This window comes from Lepidochelys olivacea, assembly GCF_965140295.1.
Source record: "Lepidochelys olivacea isolate rLepOli2 genome assembly, chromosome: 21".
Classification (NCBI taxonomy): domain Eukaryota; kingdom Metazoa; phylum Chordata; order Testudines; family Cheloniidae; genus Lepidochelys; species Lepidochelys olivacea.
The window spans coordinates 16,536,918-16,554,985 of NC_140431.1; the positions used below are offsets into that span (position 1 = coordinate 16,536,918).

The following is an 18,068-nucleotide window of genomic DNA, read 5'->3' on the forward strand; positions in this document are numbered from 1 at the left end:
AGGGGGGGGCAGGGGGCGGACAAGGCTGTGCAGTTTTGCGCAGGCCCTTGGCTGAGGCCACGTGCCCAGGAGTTTCCCCCCTGGGTCGCCAGGCTGCAGCCCGGGCCCCGCGGGGGGCTGGGGTCCCGCTGCCCCCCCCGGCTTGCAGGGGGTCCCCTGGCTCTCGGCAGCACCCCCGCCCCACGCGCCGCGCTCGGGCTGCCTGCGACGCCACACCGCGCCGGCAGGGCGCGCTCCACCCCGCCCCGCCCCGCCCCGCCCCGGAAAGCCGCGCAGGCGCGCTGAGCCACTGTTCGGCCAGGCTGTCGTTCCTACGCATGCGCCCTGCGTCCCGTTCCCGGCCGGCTCTGCGCAGGCGCGGCCGCCGTTCCGCCGCGCCCTCAGTGCCGCGCCTGCGCAGTGCCGCCGCCTGCTGCCTCAGCGCCGCTCGCCGCCGGCACGATGGTGCTGGACCTGGACCTGTTCCGCGCCGACAAGGGCGGGGACCCCGGCCGCGTGCGCGAGACGCAGATCAAGCGCTTCAAGGACCCGGCGCTGGTGGACGCGCTGGTGGAGGCGGACGGGGCCTGGCGGCGATGTAGGTGCCGGGCGGGGAGCGGGTCCGGCCGCTGCCAGATGGGGTCCGCGGCAGCCCGGTGCGCATGCGCGAACGAGCCTCCCCCACCTGGAGCCAGTGGGGACCCCCCTGCACGGGGTGCGGGCCCCCCTCCCCCCCCTTGCAGCGGGGGGGGGTCCCCGCGCTCCGGGTGCGGGCCCCCCTCCCCCCCCTTGCAGCGGGGGGGGGTCCCCGCGCTCCGGGTGCGGGCCCCCCTCCCCCCCTTGCAGCGGGGGGGGGTCCCCGCGCTCCGGGTGCGGGCCCCCCTCCCCCCCCTTGCAGCGGGGGGGGGTCCCCGCGCTCCGGGTGCGGGCCCCCCTCCCCCCCCTTGCAGCGGGGGGGGGTCCCCGCGCTCCGGGTGCGGGCCCCCCTCCCCCCCTTGCAGCGGGGGGGGGTCCCCGCGCTCCGGGTGCGGGCCCCCCTCCCCCCCCTTGCAGCGGGGGGGGGTCCCCGCGCTCCGGGTGCGGGCCCCCCTCCCCCCCCTTGCAGCGGGGGGGGGTCCCCGCGCTCCGGGTGCGGGCCCCCCTCCCCCCCCTTGCAGCGGGGGGGGGTCCCCGCGCTCCGGGTGCGGGCCCCCCTCCCCCCCCTTGCAGCGGGGGGGGGTCCCCGCGCTCCGGGTGCGGGCCCCCCTCCCCCCCCTTGCAGCGGGGGGGGGTCCCCGCGCTCCGGGTGCGGGCCCCCCTCCCCCCCCTTGCAGCGGGGGGGGGTCCCCGCGCTCCGGGTGCGGGCCCCCCTCCCCCCCCTTGCAGCGGGGGGGGGTCCCCGCGCTCCGGGTGCGGGCCCCCCTCCCCCCCCTTGCAGCGGGGGGGGGTCCCCGCGCTCCGGGTGCGGGCCCCCCGTGGAAGGTTTCAGTCCTTGCATCTCCATAGCCCCCCCAGCCCCCCAGCTTTGGCAGGCCGTGAGGTGACAGTGGCTGTCAGCGCAGGACCGTGCCCCCGGTGCCCGTGGCGAGGCAGGGCTGCTCTGGGCCCCTGTGGCCTCAGGGTGAGCCAGCAGCGATGCCCCCAGCAGCGGAGAGCCCTTTGGGGCCGGGCTGGGCACGGTGGCTCCCGAGCCAGCTGGAGTCGGTGGAGCCGCCGTAATCTGGGCCTTTCGTTGTTGCTGCCTTTGGTAGGAGCCCCCTGACTTCATCAAGGTGTGGAGCATGCACCGGGGTCTCCAGCTGGGTACCTGACCTTGAAATCCAGTCGGCACGGTGACCATTGTTTCACCCCGCTCCAATTCCACGTAATTTCCGCAGCCAGTCAAACTGGCGTGATCGCCCCTGAGTCCTGTAGCGACAAGTCATTAGAAATATCTGACAGACTGGAACCCGTCTGTTGGCTGTCTAAAGCATTGACTTCTGACTTCAGCAGTTCCTGAGATTACTGGTGGCTGTGTCATAAGTGAAGGTTGGGTTGGGAGGATAAGAACAGTAAGAATGAGGTGACTGTTAGGGCCGTGGTTCTCAACCAGGGCCGCCAGCAGGTTTCAGGGGTGGCCACCAAGCGTGGCCGGCATTAGACTCACTAGGGCCCAGGGCAGAAAGCCAAAGTCCAGCCATGCAGGACGGCAGCCTGGGGCCCCAAGCCCCACCACCCAGGACTGACACCACAGCCTGAGCAATTTAGTTTCAGAGTGCCCCCTATGGTGGGAGCCCTGGGCAATCCCCCTTGCTACCCCCTAACACTGGCCTTGGCTTTTATAAGCCGAAAAAACATTGTTGTGGCACAGCTAGGCCGTGGAGTTTTTGTAGCATGTTTTGGGGCCTCAGAAAGAAAAGACCTATTTTCGGGTCTGCTGTGTCATGGTTCACCGGTCCTAGAAATGCTTTGCCAGACCAGTACAGGTGTTCTTAGGACCAGTAAGCTTTTCTCAGCTCTGTTCATGGAGCTGTGACCAGGGAGAAGAACTAAATCAGCCCCTGATTTAGGAAAAGGTCACATGGCCTGGGACTAGCCAAGGGGATCTTTCTAATCTGAACCTTGTGTTTTGTGGGTTACTTGTTGATCCATTTAAAGATCACCTGTTTGTTGAGTAAATATGGTAGCTTAATGCATTTATGTAGTCGAAATGGGAGACAGATCACTCTGGGAATCTGCAAAAGAGGCCACTATTTCTAGGATACAGAAGCTTATGTTGCTGAGGTGTTTTTTGGCAATAGTAATTATTAGAATGTGAAGCCATTGGCTACATGGACCCCACTTTTAATGTAGTTGCCTTCATGTGGAAGAACCTCTTTCCTTGTTATGGAAAGAGGGCTGGGTTAATGCACGTTGTCAGACAGCACTGTTTGCTGTCAGCACGTGCTGTATTAATGTCTTGCATATCTGGGCAGCGCTGCTTAAATGCAGACAGTGAGGCAGGAGGTTGCTGTAGTGAAGCTCTGGGCTGAAGGCAGTGTCGCAGCGGCTGTCCTCTGCTTTTGGGAGTGAGCACTTTGATGCAAGAGAAGCTGCAATTCAGTAGCTGTGCTGTGAACGCGTGTGTGTTGGCATTTAAATTAGGGGAGCACAATTTGGCAGGATGCTGCTTGAGGATTGGTGATTCATGCAGTCTGATGCAATCCAGCTGCAATTAGAGTAGAAACTGATTCATTCATGCCACAGATCAAAAGTAGGCACTATTCGATCAGTTTGCACTGTCAGGTCTCTGGGAATGCAACTTTGTATTTGGGAGAGAAGGGCTGGAGGAATTTGCTTTTTGGTTTCTCTGCTGATATTCCTAGCATTCAGAGCACCTTGGAAGAATATCATTCACTGACACCACTTTTAATCCACTTTTTTTTACTGGTATATATTTTTTTTAAATCAGCCATCAATATAAATCTGAGCTTGGTTCCTGGTTGAGTGATCTAAAAGCACTTCACACATCTTTTAAGTCCCCTCTTCTTCCCCCCTCCCCCCGCATAAGTGTTACCAGTATTTACAAGGTGTGAACTAGACCGCCATTAACCACAGTACTAGACAGACCAGCCGGAGGCTGATAGAGGGAGGTGCCCACCAGTGAAGTCCAGGGTAGTGCTGTTAAGTAGTGGCTCTCAACCTTTCCAGAGTACACCCCTTTCAGGAGTCTGATTTGTCTTGCGTACCCCAAGTTTCATCTCACTTAAAAACTACTTGCTTACAAAATCAGACATAAAAATATAAAAATGTCACAGCCACTAGTGCTGAAACATGGCTGACTTTCTCCTTGTTACCATAGAATTATAAAATAAATCACTTGGAATATAAATCTTGTGCAGTACTTACATGTTTGTGTACAGTACATAGAGCAGCATAAACAAGTCTGTATAAATTTTTAGTCTGTACTGCTTCCCTAGTGCTTTTTGTGTAGCCTGTTGTAAAACTAAGCAAATATCTAGATGAGTTGATGTACCCCTGGAAGACCCCATGTACCCCCAGGGATGGTGGGGCTCAGGCTTTGGGCTTCAGCCCTGGGATGGCGGGGCAGCAGGCTCTGGCCGCGGGGCTTTGGGCTCCAGTTCCGGGCTCTGGCTGTGCGTTGTCAGGTCCCAGGCTCTGGCGGTGGGGCTTCAGGCTCCAGCCCCCCGCTGCCTCCCCCGGCCCCCCAGCCAGGGCTTAATTTGTCCCCATGCTTGGCAGGGCTGTGACAAGTGATACTTGTATGCTTGTTAATATCACTTTTCACAAGGAACTTACTAGCTAGGAGTAAACAAATTGCAATGTGCATGTGCGTATTTATTTGTTTTCCCTAAAGCTAATTTAGGGGAAAGTGTGAACGTGGCCACCAGCAAGGGTTGCCACCACACTTTCCCCTAAGAATCCCCCAGCTCTAGAGTCTAGTGACAAGTCTGATCCTGCACTTGGGTTCCAGCCACGGTGCAGTTCCTGGATGCATTAGTACCTGTCTCTAGTTAACACCCCCACGACCCCAGCCCACACCCCCAGCCCTCTGCCCTGACCCCTACACGCCCTACACACACTTCCAGCCCCCTGCCCTGAGCTCTGCACCCCCCTCACACACACCCAGCCTCCTGCCCTGACCCCTGCACCCCCCACGACCCCAGCCCTGACTTCGGTACCCCCACACATACCCAGCCCCCCCATGCCCTGACTCCTGCACCCCTCTCACATGCCCCCAGCCCCTGCCCTGACTCTTGCACCCCCCACATTCCCACGCCCACCCTGAGCACCAAACAGGAGCTCCTGCACCCCACCCCCCCACATTTCTACCTGCACCCCTCGCACCAAATGGGAGCTGTCCAGGTAAGCACTCCACATCCAAACCTCTTGCCCCAACCCTGAGCCCCCTCCCTCATTCTAGCTCCTGGCCAGACCTGACACCCCAACCCCCAGCCTGCTCTTTCACCGCCAGTCCTGTGCTCAGTGCACTCCCACCCTCAGCTCAGTGCAGAGAGAGAGGAAGAGAATGGGCTAGAACCAGGGAGAAAGTAGGTACCCACTGTGGGCAGGGCCAGGATCCCAGACCAGCAGCGGGCTGAGTGGGCCGGTAGCCGGAAACCTGGCTGGCAGGAGCCAGCGGACTGAACCCCAGACCGGCAGCGGGCTGAGCCGCTCAGCCCACTGCCAGTCTGGGGTCCCGGCCGCTGGCCCCGCTCAGCCCGCTGCCTGTCTGGGGTTCTGGTTGCCAGCCCCTTGCCAGCCAGGGTCCTGGCCGCAGGCCCCGCTCAGCCTGCTGCCAGCCTAGGTGAACGGAACCCCAGGCTGGCAGCGGGTTGAGTGGGCTGGCGGCGTAAGATCAGCATTTTAATTTAATTTTAAATGAAGATTCTTAAACATTTTGAAAACCTTGTTTACTTTACATATGACAATAGATTAGTGATATAATATATAGACTTATAGAGAGAGGCCTTCTAAAAAACGTTAAAATGTATGACTGGCATGCGAAACCTTAAATTAAAGTGAATCGATGAAGACTTGGCACACCACTTCTGAAAGGCTGCCGACCCCTGCTGTAGGCTTTGGTACATGGTAACATTTGGGAGCCTGTCTTAGCCTCCGTAAGAAACTGGAAACGTTTTAAATGAAAATTGACATTTTTTCTGGAATCTGGGAGGGGTGGAAGGAGTTGCCTCCCCCTCTTGCCATGGGTTTTCTGCTCTACGCTGACCAGTGGGGTGAAGGGATTGTTTTCAAGCCCTGAAAATTTACCAGCTCAGGCATAAAATCTCCTCCCTCAGCCCGACTAATGACACAGTGAACAGTTTACCTAAAACATTGCACAGGGCCAGAGGGTGAGTGGAACTGTGCAAGTCTGAATTAAGCCACCCGGTGATTCTGTGCGGTAGTGAAATACTGCTTTTGCTTTATAGCTGGAAAAATGGTGTCACGGGGGGACTGACTTGCCCACAGGCATGCAGTGAGTTTGTGGCAGAGGAGACTCTCTCAACTCCTATTCCTGCTGTGATGCCATTCTTTCCCTCCGCTGTTATGGGATGCCTGCTCCGGGCAAGTTTCTCCTCTCATTTTTCCAAGGCTCTGAATAAGATCTGTAAAACTAATTGAAGCAAAGAGGGAATGAGCTGTGTATCTGAACTGTTTGTGTCTGTGTTACATCACCTACAGGGATAACAACTTACCAACTCAACAGGTTTCTGAATCTGCTAGCAAATGTGTAGTTTCACTATGGAGATCACTGGTCTATTTTTTTCCTCCAATGCTTCCCTTCCAGGCAGATTTCGTGCAGACAACTTGAACAAACTGAAGAACCTGTGCAGCAAAACGATAGGTGAGAAAATGAAGGTAAGAGAGATGAGTGCTGTGAGATCCTAGCAGCGGTGTGCCCTGGTAATACGGTGCTAGTGTAGCGCTGATGTGGCCCAATTTGTTACAGTCTTATTGGAAAGCAGTGGAATCTCTCTAATCTTCCTGCGGCTGATGACCTCTAGGAGGAAGAAGTTTGCTTAATGAATGACCTGAAAAATGTCCATAGAAATTTTTGACAATGTCAAATTAAGGTTGTTGCGTCAATAGAGCTGAGAAAATTGTTCACATGTCGGATTTACTGCCAAAGCGTATAGCTGATTAGAAGAATCCACTACCCTGCACAATCCAGCCATGGTTTTTCATTCTGTGTCATATTGTGGCTGGCTTTGTAAGATGAAGTTTGAGATCCTTTCCTGGGCCCTCTCCTCCCAGTCCTGATTCCACACACTGTAGTAACTGTAGTACGCACCCATGTCGCTGCTTACAACGTATGTTCTTAGCGTGCTCATGTTCCGTATGTTCTTAGCGTGCTCATTGTTCCTCTCAATTCTTCCCTTTGCAGAAAAAAGAGCCCATGGGTGGTGATGAGTCGGTACCAGAACATGCACAAAATCTTGATGGCCTCACTGCCGACATCTTAGCGGTGAGTTACGCCCATGGCTTTCACGGGGCTGCGGGCACTCTGAAAAGTGATAGTTGACCACCTGCCTTTTCTTTTATTCCTGTTTATCTCACCGTCTTCCGGCCTGAAGTCTGACTGTTCTGTACTTCTGCAGTCAGAGACCTCCCGCCAAATCACTGTGCTGTGAACAGGTTAGATCTTGTCAGCTAGGTAGGGTCAGGCTGAGACGATACTTTAATAGGACACCTCTGAGGAACACACCGAAGTGCTATTGGCAGTTCAGATGGTGGTTCTCTTTCCTCAGTCTGTACTGAACCGGTGTCCCTGCCTGGAGACGAGAAGTATAGTGCTGCTGGGGGTGCTGTTTTTCAGCTGAAATGTAAATACAGGAATTGTCAGACTGGATCAGCCCCCTGGCCAGCGAAGACAGTATCTTGCTTGCCTGCACCAGATGCTTTAGGAACAGGTACAAGAAACACTCAAGCGGTGTATTATTGTGTCCAAAATTCAATAGTATCCACTATTAGAGCCAGATATTCTTATCCATAGAGATATGTGTTCAGTCCCTTTTTTAATCTTAAGATTTTGGCCTTAATGTCCCTTGAACTGTGGAACTCCTTGCCAATCACACACGTGAAAAGGTATTTCCTTGTATTAGTTATGGATTTACCGCCTCTCCGTTTCTTTGCATGTCCCTTTGTTCTTGTGTTGTGAGACAGGGAGAACAGAAGCTTCTGATCTCCCTTCTGTAAACCAGTCATTAGTTTTATAGACTTATATCATGGCTCCTCTTATTCTCCACCTTCCTAAGGTAACAATCCTAGTCTCATCAATCTCTCTTCAGATCAGTATTTTTGTTGCCGTTCTCTGAACCCCTTTAATCTTCCTTTTTGAGATGCGATGGCCAGAACTGTGCACAGTTTTCCAAATGAGGCACACTTGGTTTATGTAATGGCACCATGATATTTCCCATATGAATCCCTGTCCCTTTCCTTTTGCATCTTAAGAATTATTTGCTTTTTGACCGCAGCTGCAATTGAGCAGAAGTCTCCACTGAGTGGGCTACAGTGATGCCCGGGTCCCTTTCCTGAGTTGATCTAATGAATTTAGAGCCTAGTAAGGTTTAGGAGTAGTTGAAATTATTCCATCCCAACTGCAGTACTTGGCATTTATCAAATTTAGCTTCATCTACCCTTGTGCTGCTCATTCCTCTAGCTTGATTAGGTCCCTCCGAAGTTCCTCACAGTTCTCTGGATTGGACTGACCTAAATAACTTCGTGTCATCTGCACCTCACTGCTCACCCCCATTTCCAGATCACTAATAAATACATAAAGTAACGGTGGGCCTAATGAGAAACTATGAGGTACCTGCTCTTCATCTTCTGCCATGATGAAAATTGACCATTTATTCCTACTCTGATTCCTGACTTTTAGCTGGTTTTTGATCTATGACAATACTTTGTCTCTCACTCTGATGACTTAGCTTCTGTAGTAACCTCTTGTGAGGGACTTTGTCAAAGGCCTTTGACAGTCTAAATAAATTGTCAACTGGTTTTCCTTTATCCAATACTGTATTGACATATTCAGTGAAGTCTGTTTGATTAGTGAAATGTGATTTACCTCTGCAAAAGTCAGGCTGGTTAGGCAAAGATCAGAGTGGTTTATGCTACTTAAAAAAACTCTTTGGCCCTTTTCAAGAGCATAATGCTCATTTTCTCTGTTGTTTGAGCTGTGTAGTGACATGCCCAGTGATTTGTGTGTAACAGGGTCTTCAGGTCACCCAGATTAAGAAAGTCCGTGTTCTCATTGACGAAGCCATCCTGAAGTGCGATGCTGAGCGTGTGAAACTGGAGGCAGAGCGGTTTGAAAGCCTCCGAGAAATTGGAAACCTCCTCCACCCCTCTGTGCCCATCAGCAACGATGAGGTAGGAGCCAAACGCATCCCCTCTGTGTAGACGATGTCTCTGTCAGGTTTTGGGAAGTACCGTACAGTCAGCTTGAAACAGCCATACACAGCACATCAAAGTGACCGCAGACACAGTCAGTGAGCTCCCTGTTGAGAAGGGTTGCTGAGATTGGGTAGGGAGTGAATGAAATCTGCATTACAAGACAGGGTGTCCTGCAGCGGAGGAGCTCACTGAACACAAAGACCCGCTCAGACAGTGTGGAACTCTCTGCCATTGTTTAGTGCATACATGGGAAACTTGGGCAGAGCCAAACGCTGGGATATGCCCTTGCCCACTGCATTCACCCAGCAAGAATGTTTAACTCCAGGAATACAATTGGGCTGGGCCAGCAGCCAAGTGACATCATATTATGCTGCCGGCTGGGATCAGCATTAGGATTCCAAGATTTGTCTGTCAGTTGCCTGGATTTAGTCGCTATGGAGACTGCAGAGCCAATCCCAAGGTGAGGGAGCCCCTCTGGTTGAGTCCCGTAACAGCTGTGGCAAGCGCTCAGACAAGTATTGATGCTCTCCACTGGGAGATGCCTGAGGCTTGAGCACTGACCCTTGTGGGGAAAGGGAGGGAGAGGAATGAGGGCCTGATCACTCCCTCTTCATTCCTTACCTACCTTCCACAGAACACACTAGCCCACGGTTCTACACCCCGCACCGGGCGTGGCCGTCCAAGTGAGCCCATGTTTTCCTTCTCTCGCCTTGCATGCAGGATGCAGATAACCGAGTGGAGAGGATCTGGGGAGACTGCGCGGTGAGGAAGAAGTACTCCCATGTGGACTTGGTGGTGATGGTGGATGGCTACGAGGGAGAAAAGGGGGCCATAGTAGCTGGAAGCAGAGGGTACTTCCTGAAGGTGAGAGCCCGAAGCCCCAAACCTTCCTGGTTCTGGGATGCAGAAAAAGGAATCAGACAGGCATAGAACAAACCACCTGCGTTTGTGGCAGAGATCTGCTGCTTTCCTGCCATTCGTGTTGTACCTCCCACTAATCTGATCTACTAAACTAGTAGGCACAAGTGCATTTTCTGGTGCTGAATTTGATCGCTGATCATGTACTAGGCAGAGGGAGTTTTCCCCTCCTTTAGGGAGGGAGCAAAGCCTCTGCACAGCTGGTGGAGTTCAGCCTTGCATTAACTTTTTAAAGACAGCTGCATGTGCCACAAGCAAAGGGTGTCCGACTGGGTGCGTGGGAGTATGACTAGTGCTGCCTATCTGCTCTTGCTGAGCATGGTTTCAGTGCAGATGCTCCATGGCATGGCTGTGTATAAAACCTTGGACCAAGACTTGCATGGGGCAAGCCCAGCACCATGGTTTGCCTTCAGGTATCATCGATTTGGACTCCTTTTTCTGTCTTAGTTATTGGCTCCATTCTCTAAGCTGAGCTATTGTAGGCACTTCTGGCCTGGTCGTCAGGGGCTCTCCGTTCCCAGGACAGGAGTTGCATGCACTCAGCACCTCTGGAATCCGAGCCATTGGTCCTTCGTGTGACCTGAGAGGCTTGTCTTGTGTTTGTAGGGTGCCCTGGTTTTCCTTGAGCAGGCGCTGATCCAGTCTGCTCTGCAGACCCTGCTCAGCAAGGGGTACACCCCTATCTACACACCCTTCTTCATGAGGAAAGAGGTGATGCAGGAGGTGGCTCAGCTCAGTCAGTTTGATGAGGAGCTTTACAAGGTAAGCTGCAGGGAAGGGCCTGTGCATCCTGATGCTGGCAAACCAAGTGCGGTTTTCCGTTAGTGTTTGCCATGGCAAAGGATCCTTCTAGCCTGTGGCTCTTGCTGTTCCTGGGGCCCAGGTCTGCATTGCGGAGGCTATTGCACGTATCCATAGATGTGTGTTCTGCTCTGGCACGCTAACAGAATGCTGTTCAACCCCCGTCTCCAGGTCATTGGCAAGGGCAGTGAGAAATCGGAGGACAGCTCTATCGATGAGAAGTACCTGATTGCTACCTCTGAACAGCCAATTGCAGCTTTGCACAGGGATGAGTGGCTGAAGCCGGAGGATCTGCCCATCAGATACGCTGGGCTGTCCACCTGCTTCAGGCAGGAAGTTGGCTCGCACGGCCGTGACACCAGAGGCATCTTCCGGGTGCACCAGTTTGAAAAGGTAAAGGGACGTGCTGCTAGCCAGTTAGCATCCTGCAAACATTTCCCAGCTAGTAGATAAGAATGGGCTTGGGGTCTTTTCTCCCAGGTGTTGGATATTTGAAGGGAAAATGAGTAATACCCTGGAGCAGAGGGGAACTGCAGAGCCCCCTCGCTGCATGATCTGAGGAGAGGTCTGCAGGTTCAACACCCTCAGAACAAGAGTTATTCCAGAAAGCCCCTTCTGGGTGCTGCTGCTGGCCTCTTCCGAGTAATTACAGATTTGTGAGACTGCAAAGGTCCTTTAGGGGTCGGTCAGTATAAATTGCTATCAGTTTCCAGGCCTTCTGTCATTTCCCGTCACCATCAGTTCGTTACACTGGGATTCCATGAGATGGACATTGGAGAAGACATTCTCTACTGCAATAATCTCCTTGTCTTCTGGTTCCCGTTCTCTGAATCCACCATTCCTGGGCCTTGCCCCACCTCTGAGCAGCAGCAGACTAAGACATGCAGTCCGACCCTCTATACGTTGCTTCTCTCTCTTCCCTCCCACCCCGCCCAGATTGAGCAGTTTGTCTACGCGTCGCCTCATGACAACAAGTCGTGGGAGATGTTTGATGAAATGATTGCGACTGCTGAGGAGTTCTACCAGTCGCTGGGCATTCCTTACCGCGTCGTCAATATTGTCTCAGGTACGGAACTCGGCTCTCCTGCTCCTGGGCGCACACGCTCCTCTCTGTAGGGATACCACTAAACTGGGAGGAGCGGTAGATACGCTGGAGGGTAGGGACAGGATACAGAGGGCCCTAGACATATTAGAGGATTGGGCCAAAAGAAATCTGATGAGGTTCAACAAGGACAAGTGCTGAGTCCTGCACTTAGGATGGAAGAATCCCATGCACCGCGACAGACTAGGGATCGAAGGGCTCGGCAGCAGTTCTGCAGAAAAGGACCTAGGGGTAACAGTGGACGAGAAGCTGGATGAGAGTCAACAGTGTGCCCTTGTTGCCAAGAAGGCTGTCGGCATTTTGGGCTGTATAAGTAGGAGCATTGCCAGCAGATCGAGGGACGTGATCGTTCCCCTCTATTCGACATTGGTGAGGCCTCATCTGGAGTACTGCATCCAGTTTGGGGCCCCACGGTACAAGAAGGATGTGGAAAGAGTCCAGCGGAGGGCAACACAAATGATTAGGGGACTGGAACACATGAGTTATGAGGAGAGGCTGAGAGAACTGGGATTATTTAGTCTGTGGAAGAGAAGAATGAGGGGGGATTTGATAGCTGCTTTCAACTACCTGAAAGGGGGTTCCAAAGAGGATGGATCTAGACTGTTCTCAGTGGTAGCTGATGACAGAACAAGGAGTAATGGTCTCAAGTTGCAGTGGGGGAGGTTTAGGTTGGATATTAGGAAAAACTTTTTCACTAGGGGGGTAGTGAAGCACTGGAATGGGTTACCTAGGGAGGTGGTGGAATCGCCTTCCTTAGAGGTTTTTAAGGCCCTGTTTGACACAGCCCTGGCTGGGAGGATTTAATTGAGGTTGGGTCCTGCTTTGAGCAGGGGGTTGGGCTCGATACCTCCTGAGGTCCCTTCCCCCCCTGAGATTCTGTAATGATGTGACAGGACCAGCCTGCCATCGAAGGACAGGGGCCAAGACAGGAGTTGAGTGGGCAGGGCAGTGTCTGAGGAGCCAGCTCTGGCTCTGGTCCTGGCTTGACTTCTGACCTGCAGGTGAGCTTGGGCAAGCCCCTGCCCCTCTCTGTGCCTCTGGTTAGAATGTGTACAGCACCCAGCGCGATGGGCCTTGGGCTCAGCCTCTGCACACTGCTGCCATAAAGATAAAGCGGCTGTTGTCCCATGGCCTGCACAAGCCTGTGGCTGGTGTGGTCGGAAAGGAGCCCAAAGTGTCCTGTTTCCTTGGTGGTCACTGGGCAGTAACACTTCAGGAACATACACTGGAGCGGCTGTATCCCCGCTCTCAGTAGTGCCTATTCACGGTCAGAACAATCTTGGGGGGATCAAGAGCTCACTTGGGCTTCATAGGAAAAGCTAATAATGGACTTGTATTGAGTCTGAAATGGCTCGTCCCTTCCTCTAGGGAAGGAACTGCTGTGACCTGCTAGCAGCATCCGTGTGGGCACCGCAGGGGAGTCCGGGACAGGCCACTTTGAAAGCTGTGTGCGTGTTGGTTAGGCGCTGCTGGGCTGAGACTGTCAGTTTGATCCACGTGCTACGCTGTCACCATTACCTTGTGCTTCCCCCACCCCCCAGCTGTCTTGTTCCCCCTTTTGTGTCTCCGCTTACACTGTAAGGGAGTTTGGGCAGGAACTCTCAGTGCTTGGTGCTGTGCTAACATACAGCAGCGGGGCCCCGATTGGACTCCTACATGCTTCAGGAACTCAAGTGCTGGGATGGGGTTGGTCTCTGGTCCCTGTCTCCTCCCCAGGCAGCGGGGGTGAGGTGCTGCAGAGATGGCAGGTTTGTCCCCACGAAAGGAGAAAGTGCCGAGAGCTCCCACGTCCCCTTCTGGCTGGTGTTGAGGCAAAGCTAAGCGACAGCAGGGAGGGGAGAGATGTCTTCAGTGTCAAAGAACCCCTTAAAATCGAACGCTTCGGGTGTCGCTTGCACCAGTCTTAGCCGGGCATCTGAGCCTGAAGCTCCTCTCGCTAAGGCCGTGTCTACACTGGGTGGTCTGTGATGTACAGGAGATCAAACTAGACGATGTGGTGGCCCCTTCTGCCCATTAGCTCTCACAGATGCTTTGCCTGGTGGCTCTGTGCTGGCAAAGCCCCCTGGCGTCAATATGGGCGAGCCAGGTCTTGGGAGTTTTTTGTTGGCATAGTGAAACCACCTCCCGAGGGGGCCAGCTGGGCCAGCAGAAGCCCTCTTGTTGGCTGGCAGTACGGTTCTCTCAGCCCCCGGCCTGACACAGCTGTGCAGTGTAGACCCAGCCTCCGTCATCTTGCTGTGCCTCCATATGGCAGTGCACCTGGTTTCTCAGAAGGCCAAATGCCTTATAACCCAGTATGAGCTGGGTGAGAGCCGTGCACGACGCTCTTGCCTCTTGGAAGGCTTGGCGTGTTGGCTTGACGTTGCCTTTGTTGTTAGCAATGGCAGGCCCCCTTGGCAGGCGGCAGTTTGGAGTGGACATCACCCGGCAGATCCTGGAGGCTGCTGTGCAGTGGTTGGTGTCCTGAGGCTCCGTCTCACATTTCACTTATTCAGCCTTCATCCCTCTTTAAAACAAGGGACCGAGAGGGGAGGGCAATACAGGTTCTTTGCGCAGGCCCTGTGCCCCAGAACTGCTGCACTGCACTGGGGTGTGGAAAGGGGAGCTGCTAAAAGTACGTCCTGAGTGGGGGTGGGTGGGAATGGCATTCGTGACTGGTCGGCCTGATCACCTGTTCGGTCCCTGCTCGCTGGCCAGGCTTCAGGACTGGCTCCTTCTCCCCTGAGGAGCTGGCATAGGAAGGTGAGAACAGGGAAGCCCAGTCCAGGAGCCACGTTCATAGCGCGAGATGGGCCAGAGAGTTGGCCTGCAGGAATTGACGCTCCAAGCCCCACCCCGGAGCAGTGGCTGGGGGGCTGGAAGAGAATCAGCCCTAGATCCTCCTCTTCCAGGAGAATCCCCATTGCTTAGAGTCCTGCAGAGCCCTGAGTACTAGTCTTCACTGTGACGCTGGGTCTCGGGAGTTTCTAAGGTGCCTATCTCTAGGCCCCATAATCATTTGTGGTGAAATCAGAGCACAGCAGTTGGGCAGGTAACTTAGCAGGGAGGGCTTTGTCCTCTGTCCCTGCAAAGCCACTGTTAGGTCGGAGGCAGCTTCGGCTCGTTCTCCCTGCTACCATGCAGCTGCTGCCTCGCTGGCCAGCTTGAGTAACTGCCTCCCGCCCTCGCAGGCTCCCTGAACCACGCTGCCAGTAAGAAGCTGGACCTTGAGGCTTGGTTCCCAGGGTCAGGCGCCTTCCGGGAGCTGGTCTCCTGCTCCAACTGCACAGACTACCAGGCCCGTCGCCTGCGGATCCGCTATGGGCAGACCAAGAAAATGATGGACAAAGTAGGTGGCATTTCAGTACCTCCCTTTTACTCTCCGTGTGCGTCCTGGGGCAACTGAATAACCATCTCAGAGCAGTTACCTCCCAGGCTTCTGCTGCTGCTGCATGCTCCGTGTCTGCCTGGGAGCTGCTCTCCCTGCTGGGATCTTTCCTCCAGCGCTCCTCGCTCTCCCACTCACCGCAAAGTGAATGTATTCCTTGCCAGCGCAGTGTCCCATCCTGGGCGAGCTGAGCCGCCCTGGGCATCAGCCACTCCATCCTCTCTGCTGGGGCCCAGTTAGAGCTGGTCAGAAAATTGGGGGGGATGGGGGTGTCTTCTGCAGAAAATTTTGATGGGAACCTCCTCCCCCGTTCCCCCTTCAGTTTTCGGGGGACAACTCTGGGTGGGTTGCGACGAAGATTCAGATACGGAAATACTTGGGCCCCAACCAGAAATCTTGATTTGGAAATGCTGCTGTGGTGCCTGCCGTTGGGCTCCCTGGTCAGTGATGCATCAGTCTCCCCTCGGAGGGAGGGGAAGCAGCTCCTTAGCCTGCACCCTGCAGGCCTTGGCCAGAGCTCCTCACGAGCCCTGTTCACAGGGTCACTGGCTTTGTCCTTGCAGGTGGAGTTTGTCCATATGCTAAATGCCACCATGTGTGCCATGACCCGCACAATCTGTGCCATCCTGGAGAACTACCAGACACACGATGGCATCGTCGTGCCAGAGAAACTGAAGGGTTTCATGCCGCCAGGTACGACTCGGAAAGCCCTTCATGTGGCACCCCTGCTCTGTGCTCTGACCCACATCTCCCTGTCTGCTGTCTCCTCCCCCATCTGGTAGCATAGGAGAGGCAGGACCGGGGGGGACTCTGGCCTGGAGCAAGTCCAATCTGCTCATTCCTTCCCAGTGCTAATACCTCTTCTGGATTTCTCCCCCCAGCTCCACTGCTTCCCATGTGACTCTTCTGCGAGTTCTCAACCCAGTCCTGCGAGCAGGGAGCCAGCGGGGTGGGAAGGGAAAGGGAAGGTTGTGGCTGTGGGGACTGGAGGAATGAGGGCTTCTGGGCAGGACTTCCCTTGGTGGTGTAAAGGGGAATGGTTCTCAGGCCAAGAGAGCAAAGTGGAAGTGTTCCTGCCCGCTCTCACCATGGGTAACTGCCTGCATCTCTCAGCAGGGCTGACAGAAATGATTCCCTTTGTGAAACCTGCTCCCATTGACCAGGAACCTTTCAAGAAACAGAAGAAGCAGCATGAAGGAAGCAAAAAGAAACCAGCTGGTGGCGATAGCGTCCTGGAAGGGCGAATGCAGAACATGGGCATGAACGACACCTAAACCCAGCTCCCCCCTCATCTCCCTGAGGCAGCGCGGTCTGGTGTGTGGAGTGCAGGGCTGGGAGCCGGGCTCCTGGGTTCCGATCTCAGCTTGGGCACCAGCTGACTGCGTGACCCAGGGCAAATCACTCCCCTCTGCTTCCTGTCCCCACTGGAGCGTGGGATGGCACTTAACTCCCCTGCCTTGCGGGATGTCGAGGCTCCAGCACCTGGAAGGTGGAAAGCACTCACAGTGCCAGCTCTTACTCTCCCCAGCAGCCATGTCCCTCAAATTATGTTCGGCAGCCTGGGGAAAGGGTTTCCCTGGGGGCCCCTAGCCAGGAACCTGGGCAGGACAAAGTGCTGATGTCCTGTTCATGCTCTCAGCAGCCCCCGCCCCCACTGAACCCCAAGGGTTAAGGAGATGAGAAGGGAAAAACCAAGCTGGGCTCCTGTTATGTATGTGGCTTTCCTGTAGCTGTAGTCTCTTCGCATGGATGTAGGATTGTCTCTCTCTCTCAATCAATTCAATACAATAAAGCAATGTGGGGAGACCGCTGGCCCTGGCTCCTCACCACTGGCTCTTTGGGCTCCTGCTTCTTTGTCCCCATAGCTTAGAACTGTCCGCTCAGGTTCCCCTACGGGCGGGCGAGTGATCCGATGGCCTGCAGATGCTCACTCTCCTTAGCGGGCCGAGCTCAGTCTCTGGGCACCTGCTGCTCAACAGGAGAGTGAGCCCCTGCCTAAGGCCACCCAGCACGCTGGGGGCACAGTGTCTCTGGCTGTGGTGGATCAGAGCTGGAAATGCAGGTTGGGGCATCCTCCAGACCAGGTCAGGTACCAAATGCCAAGGAGCCGACCCCCAGAGGCCAAGGAGGCGGTGCAGAGGAAGGAGTCACAAAGGGGTTGGGGGAGACTCTTCAGCTAGAGGAGTGCTGAGAACAAGTGCAGGACTCGTTGCCTGGAGAAGTTTTCTGCTCATGCTCTGAGCTAGGCCAGGCCTCGTTGCAGGGCTCTGGTAGGTCGGTGGCTGTGGGGTGAAAGCGCCGTGTGAGGATTCTCTGCTTCGAAGTGGGGACGATTTGATTCTGTACGGTGAGACCTTCCGCACTGGGCTCCTCTCTGCTTTCCATCGGCTTGGCAGTTCCTGGGAGTGTGAGGTGTTGCCCAGTTAACTGGCCTGTCTTCCTTTTCATGCTGATTGGCTGCAGCCAGTGCTGTGTGTTTGTAGAGCGGTTGGGATGAAGGGCTGTGGAAGCAAAGGATGATAGAGTCGGGTGGATGGATCTAGGCAGCGCTGCTGAGGTCATGTATCTCCATGCCAGGGAAGCTGTTAACTCTTCAGTGCCTAGGATAAGGAAATCCATGGCTTTTCGTGCTTTTCCTTTTCCATCCTGGTTTGTTCTGCGGCTACAAACCAAGTGTGTCCATGAGCCCCAGCCGCCTGGCTCCTCCATGCAGTGATACTGCGTTGCCGGCCCTTGCTGGGTGGGTGGCTCAGTCTAGTGAAGGCTAGTGGCTGATTTCATGCTGACTGACTTGCGCTGCAAAGGTGCAATTTCCCCTCTACAAGGTGAGCCCCTGGCCGTGTACCAAGCCTCTACACTCTAAATCAACCAGCACTCAAGTCAGGGTGGCCTGGCGTCACAGCCATCTTCCTTTGTGGACCCCTGGGCCAGGCCCATGCCACTGGCATTTCATTCATTTGCTTCATTGCTCCTTCCCATACCAGCCATGTGGGGCAAAACCCCTTTCCAGGGGGCCATCTCCCTGCCACGCCTTTCTCAGGGCCA

The 18,068-nt window shown here is 54.8% G+C and overlaps 1 protein-coding gene across 1 annotated transcript; it reads left to right on the forward strand.

Moving 5' to 3' along the window:
• Nucleotides 1-381: 381 nt before the first annotated feature.
• Nucleotides 382-16,857, forward strand: SARS1 (seryl-tRNA synthetase 1). The gene is made up of 11 exons (XM_084610966.1): nucleotides 382-577; nucleotides 6,230-6,300; nucleotides 6,827-6,907; nucleotides 8,653-8,811; nucleotides 9,556-9,699; nucleotides 10,360-10,515; nucleotides 10,726-10,947; nucleotides 11,491-11,620; nucleotides 14,827-14,984; nucleotides 15,587-15,716; nucleotides 16,140-16,857. The coding sequence occupies exons 1-11, from the start codon at nucleotides 442-444 to the stop codon at nucleotides 16,295-16,297; spliced, it is 1,545 nt and encodes a 514-aa protein (XP_084467092.1). The 5' UTR covers nucleotides 382-441; the 3' UTR covers nucleotides 16,298-16,857.
• Nucleotides 16,858-18,068: the final 1,211 nt, after the last annotated feature.

What these genes read in the sequence shown, in the direction of transcription:
- SARS1 (XM_084610966.1), top strand. Translation starts at nt 442, where the DNA reads ATGGTGCTGGACCTGGACCTGTTCCGCGCCGACAAGGGCGGGGACCCC. An exon ending in TCACTGCCGACATCTTAGCG is followed by an intron (nt 6,908 to 8,652) that starts GTGAGTTACGCC and finishes TGTGTGTAACAG; the next exon opens with GGTCTTCAGGTCACCCAGAT. An exon ending in TGCCCATCAGCAACGATGAG is followed by an intron (nt 8,812 to 9,555) that starts GTAGGAGCCAAA and finishes CCTTGCATGCAG; the next exon opens with GATGCAGATAACCGAGTGGA.